The following is a 6,015-nucleotide window of genomic DNA, read 5'->3' as shown; positions in this document are numbered from 1 at the left end:
ATCCAACCATTTTGAACACAGCCATTGAAGAGGAGTGGGACAACATTCCATAGACCACAATCAACAGCCTGATCAACTCTATGCAAAGGAGATGTGTCACGCTGTATGAGGCAAATGGTGGCCACACCAGATACAGACAAATTTTCTGATCCACGGTATCTGTGACCAACAGATGCATATCTGTATTCCCAGTCATGTGAAATCCATAGATTAAGGTCTAATGAATTTATTCACAGACCCAGTTTAAATCAATCCAGGTATAGGTCTAACTCTGGTTTATAAACCAAGAACTAAGAACTAAAAACCTTTCAATGATGCGTTTTGCGACATATGATATATCAACACCAAAAAAATCTCTACTGACAGTGCTTTATCTTGAAAACTTGATTGCTGACATGAATGATTTGGGGGGATTGTATTAACAGTGGACTAATGGATAAAATACTTAAAGGTAGTTTTTGGTTGTAGTATTCCTTCAACACAGCATGACATCTAAAGGTAACAAGGTGTAAAGGTCAGTGTCATATACAACTGTGATTGATTGTGTCATACATACACAACTTCAGTGACCTTACAGCCTGTTGGGCATTGAGCCAAATATCAGCTGCACTCTGTCTGAACACAGAGTGACCAATACCCAGGTTAAAGGGGCAATGCACAATTCAAATAATAACAAAGTGGGCACCCCACCACTTTTTTTGGTTAATAGCTGTTACCACTCTCAAATTCATAAACAAGAGTTACAGTATGGATGCAAGGACTGACCATCTATGAGATCAAAATTATAGTTTTAACCATGTTTTGAAGCTATACATTGTATGTTTATGTTGACATTGTTTACAAACATTGGAGTAAAATAAGATTGTATTTTGGGTTCTGATGGGGTACGACAGATGAACTAAACTCACAAGACATGTATAAGTTCTATTCTTCAAGAATCAATGGCTATATATATTTAATTTAACAATCAAAATGGATGTAGGAACTGCAGATTGCATATGCAGATGCAGGAATAGCATCTACTATAAGAGATGTAGGTTTTTTTTAAGAAAAGGTTTATGACATAAAAAATCATAAATTACAATTCTTCCACCATATCAGCCTTGTAGCAAATGCATCAACCTGACACATTTTGAGATTCTGAGAATTTAGCCCGATGAACTGAAGGCTAAAAAACTGCATCTCTTTGGCACTGCAACAGTATTACTCATTATTTAATTATTTTTACTCAACTACTGCCAGAGTTGCACTTCCATTCTTATTGAGATAAGTGGATATATGGTGCAAGCTTGCAATTTGAGATCCAACTACAGTATTGGCTCTTGCAATCAGGACTATCAGAGAAGCAACAGTATTGCTACGGCAGGAACAGAGCTTAGGTAAGACATTCAGTAGATGTTATTTTAAAAGATCTATAGAAATATTTACATTTGAAAGTAGTTATAAGATATAAATCTTAGGCTATGTTGATGATGTAGGGGGGTTTCGCAGTCTTTGGCAGTACTCCTGTGTTGATGCTCTGAATAGCTGGCTAATGGCTATGCTACAAGTTATTGGAGGCTAGATATCAGGAAAAGTAGCCTTATTAAGGTTGGGCTTTGCCCCACAGCGTATGATATACAGTAGTCATATTAACGAGTTGACCTGCAACTAACTGGCAAGTGTTTGCTTTCAGATCTTGAGGTAACATGCCAAAGCAATATGCTTTTATACTCCATCTCATCCTGGGCTGTATTGTCATACTCACAGAAGCTACACCATCCTTCCGATCAGGTTTGTAGTTATTGTTGGTAGTGTTTTTAATATAAAAAAGACAATAAAAATATGCTGGACTGAGACAAATAAGGAACTATGAGATGAATGAAACTTTTTTAAAAGAGAGAAAATAGAAAAGGAGCTTACCTTGTTCACTTGATTATTTTTCTTACCTTATTCACTTATTCAGGTAAGAAGAATATCTGGTTGGTTGCGAAATGCAAAACATTTCTGTCTCCTCCTCCTCCTCCACCTCCTCCTCCATTTCCTCCATCGACACGGACATCTGCCCTACTGGTAATGGACATAGCAAACAGCACATAAACAATTCAGACTATGTTGGTTTACAGTGTAACATGCAAGTTAGATGTCTGTCATATGTTCTTGCTGACTGTTGTTTCAGGTGGATATAACGGAATATCTCAGGGGACCAAAGGGTGAAAAGGTAGTACTCGCTTGATTTCTATATACTGTAACTGATAATAATAATTACCATTTTTATGAAGTTATTATTTATGCAGTTCATTTTCACGGTTTCTCTTTAAAGGGCTGCAAAGGACCAAAGGGTCAGATGGTATGAATATATACATTGTAATAAAAAAGAATACATAGGATTTATATGAGACTTTTTATAATGACACTAGAACGCATCAGAAAGACACACTCAGTAGTGGGACAGTTATGTGACTGGACATTGTCTTGCAGGGTCGACCCGGTCAAAAGGGAGAAGAGGGAACCCATGGTTCCCCTGGTGTGATAGGACCCATAGGCCAAAAGGTCAGTGACACAATCTCAAATGCAATTGGGCTCCCTTTCTGGTATATAAGCTGTAGTTTGAATAATGGATAGGTATAGAGAGTGCTACATCCAAAATAAGTTGTAGTCTGTCTTTACTCATCGCTAGGGAGAGAAGGGGGACAGAGGCTGGCGTGGTTTATTCGGTGACATTGGAAGACCTGGAACACATGAGGTAAATTATCCACATAATAACTAATGCTGTGTTCTATCGGTATATTTCACGCTGCTTTTACAACAAATGTACATGTATATTTTTACAGGGTTCTCAAGGACGCACTGGTTCAAAAGTAAGCTTTTACTGCTTCAATAATTCATAGTTTCACAAATAATATACTTAACACAATAATAGTGTATGTCTAGCACCAAGTAAACTAAAAGTTCACATGAAAATGTGATGTTTATGATATAAACAGGGCGAGAAAGGACTGAAAGGTGGCCTGGGACAAAAAGGTGGAAAGGTAAGTTGTCAATCAAGTTTCAATCACAATTGGAACGTCACATGTACTTTTACTCAACCCTCAACTTGTGTGTTATTTAACAGGGTTCCACTGGAAAGCCTGGTCTCCATGGACAGAAGGTGAATGAATAGCCAGCATTCTCTTACATTAAAGACTAAAGATGCTGAAACAAACCCCTTAGCCAGCAAACCTGGATTTGGAGAACTGCCAATGAACAGCAATCATTGAAAATGTCTAATTGAAGAAGCATTTTGCGGCCAAAATATTTCAATTTTAATGGTTACGTTTTTGATTATATAGTTGTATGCTTAATGGTTTAGGGTGACCGAGGGCTAAAAGGATACACTGGATTACAAGGCCTGGATGGACCTAGGGGAACTCCTGGGCATAGAGGGACAATGGTAAAGTGTCTCTACTGTCTCTGTAGCATCTGTAGCCTACAGTTTTTTCTGAAAATAATTAATTTGGCAATAATGATTAACTATCTTTCATTTTCAAAGGTTAGACTAAACAAACTTCCTTTGATGTTGTTCTGCACTACTCCATATTGTATTTAGGGAATAAAAGGTCATCGTGGACAGCATGGGTTAACTGGATATCATGGAGTTGTGGGCAAACAGGGCACAACAGGAAAAACTGGTGCTCCAGGGGAAGGTTAAGTATATCATTGATATCATGTATTGTATGTATGCTGAATATACAAAACATTAAGAACACCTGCTCTTTCCGTGACAGAGACTGCAACTCAATATTAGGAAGGTGTTCCAAATGTTTGGTATACTCAGTGTATATCAATACATTATTATGTAGGCCTACAGTGCCGTGAAAAGCATTTGCCCCCTTTCTGATTTTCTCTATTTTTGCATATTTTTTTTATACTGAATGTTATCAGATCTTCAACCAAAACCTAATATTAGATAAAGGGAACTTGAGTTTACAAATAACCCAAAATATATACTTATTTTATATATTTAATTAGCAAAGTTATGCAACACCCAATTCCCCTATGTGAAAAAGCTATTTCCCCTTTACACTCAATAACTAGTTGTGTCACCAAATGCTTCCTGTAGATGTTGATCAGTCTCTCTCATCGCTGTGGAGGAATTTTGGCCCACTCTTGAATGCAGAACTGCTTTAACTCAGCGACATTTGTGGGTTTTCAAGCATCAACTGTTCGTTTCAAGTCCTTCCACAACATCTCAATTGGGATTAGGTCTGGACTTCAACCATTCCAAAATGTCAAATTTGCTGCTTTTTAGCCTTTTTCATGTAGACTTGATTGTGTGTTTTAATTTATTGTCTTGTTGCATGACCCAGCTGCGCTACAGCTTCAGCTCACAGACGGATGACCTGACATTCTCCTGTAGAATTCTCTGATACAGAGCAGAATTCATGGCTCCTTCTATTAAGGCAAGTTGTCCAGGTCCTGAGGCAGCAAAACATCCTCAAACCATCACAGTACCACCACTATGCTTGACCGTTGGTATGAGGTTCTTATTGTGGAATGCAGTGTTATGACCCATGTCATCCAGAAAGTTGACTCAAGTTTGCCAAAAAGCACCTGGAAGCACCTGGGTGATCATCAAGACTTTTGGAAGAATGTTCTATGGACATATTATTCAAAATAATAACTTTTTGGATGACATCGGTCCCAATTACTGGGTGTAAGGGGGCAATAACTTTTTCACACAGGGGCATTGGGTGTTGCATTACTTTGCTTATGAAATAAATGAAATAAGTATGTAATTGTTGTGCTATTTGTTCACTCAGGTTCCCTTTATCTAATATTACGTTTTGGTTAAAGATCTGATAACATTCAGTATAAAAAATATGCGATAGCAGAGAAAATGAGAAAGGGGGCAAATACTTTTCACGGCACTATATATACATTATTCTGAGTATAAATGATGTATTATGAGATATTATGTCAACAGCTATTGATATGATTAAAAAACATTCTTGTGTTTTCTTCTAGTATATGTTTTTCAAGGACACAGAGGGGAGAAAGGCCATAAAGGACCTTCTGTCTTTTGTAATTGTTCTTCAGCAAATTCCTTCCAGCCAATCCCTGGCACAGGAAGATATAATGCTGATAAGGCAGTATCTGTAAGTGTATAATAAGAATCTTTCTATGCATGGATAACATCATGATGTTTGGGTGATATCAAACATCTTAATAATTTAATCATGTGATCAATTTTTTTTACCTCTTTGAACCTTCCATTGAAGACCTTTTTTAACCTTTTTATTCATTGAACAATAGATTTACATTGTGAATGGTGAGAGCGAGATGTCGGAGTTAAGATCTGAAAATGTTATGGTCCTGAGGAGAGATACTCGCATGCTGTTCGTCTACAGTGGCTCTGAATGGATTGATGTTATGGCTCAGGTAAACATGCACTGATATTTTAGTACGTCTGACATGCTTAGGCTACATTTGGAAAAGTGTCCATGACTGCATCCCAAATGTTACCCTATTTCCTATAGTGTACTACTTTTGACCAGGGTCCCTAGGTGTTGTGACACTAGGACTACAACCCCATAGGACTCTAGTCAAAAGTAGTGCAATATAGGGAATAGAGTGCCATCTGAGCTACACCCCTGTTTTTTCACAATGTTTTGTCTAATCTGATTGTTTTCCTATTCAATTCCATGAACACACTCTTGGTATTGTGAACAGAACAAACATCCCACTGCATCTGCTCTGTGACTACCCTCCTGCAAGAAGCACCCCCATGTAGTATGTGGTTCTGTCCTTGAGCTGTTGTCTATTCATGTTCTGTAATATGTCATGTTTCATGTTTTGTGTGGACCCCAGGGAGGGTAGCTGCTGCTTTTGTAATGGGGATCCTAATAAAACACCAAAAAATACTCAAAACAAATGAAGAAGCCCCTACCGTCCATTTTAAATTAAAATGTCATTATGGCATGTCTGTCACTATAGGCTACTGTGTAATAAAATTAAATAAAATTCACATCCTAATTTATCTTATCTCTGTCTGAC

At 37.6% G+C, this 6,015-nt stretch overlaps 1 protein-coding gene across 1 annotated transcript; it reads left to right on the top strand.

Moving 5' to 3' along the window:
- Positions 1 to 1,245: 1,245 nt before the first annotated feature.
- On the top strand, positions 1,246 to 5,998 carry LOC115155649 (acetylcholinesterase collagenic tail peptide). Its single transcript, XM_029702490.1, has 15 exons — positions 1,246 to 1,379; positions 1,676 to 1,773; positions 1,946 to 2,052; positions 2,159 to 2,200; positions 2,303 to 2,329; positions 2,461 to 2,532; positions 2,660 to 2,725; positions 2,814 to 2,840; positions 2,967 to 3,011; positions 3,095 to 3,130; positions 3,332 to 3,412; positions 3,569 to 3,665; positions 4,987 to 5,117; positions 5,275 to 5,400; positions 5,692 to 5,998. The coding sequence occupies exons 2-15, from the start codon at positions 1,689 to 1,691 to the stop codon at positions 5,719 to 5,721; spliced, it is 972 nt and encodes a 323-aa protein (XP_029558350.1). The 5' UTR covers positions 1,246 to 1,379; positions 1,676 to 1,688; the 3' UTR covers positions 5,722 to 5,998.
- Positions 5,999 to 6,015: the final 17 nt, after the last annotated feature.

The sequence above is a fragment of the Salmo trutta genome, chromosome 20 (assembly GCF_901001165.1).
Source record: "Salmo trutta chromosome 20, fSalTru1.1, whole genome shotgun sequence".
In the NCBI taxonomy this organism is placed as follows: Eukaryota; Metazoa; Chordata; class Actinopteri; order Salmoniformes; family Salmonidae; genus Salmo; species Salmo trutta.
The sequence above is the reverse complement of the archived record's forward strand: the minus strand, read 5'-3'. Positions and strand labels throughout refer to the sequence as shown.

Excerpts from the sequence above, each read along its gene's own strand:
- LOC115155649 (XM_029702490.1), top strand. The coding sequence starts at position 1,689 with ATGCCAAAGCAATATGCTTTTATACTCCATCTCATCCTGGGCTGTATT. Across the intron at positions 3,131-3,331 it reads CTGGTCTCCATGGACAGAAG|GGTGACCGAGGGCTAAAAGG; the intron begins GTGAATGAATAG and ends TTAATGGTTTAG. Across the intron at positions 5,118-5,274 it reads ATGCTGATAAGGCAGTATCT|ATTTACATTGTGAATGGTGA; the intron begins GTAAGTGTATAA and ends ATTGAACAATAG.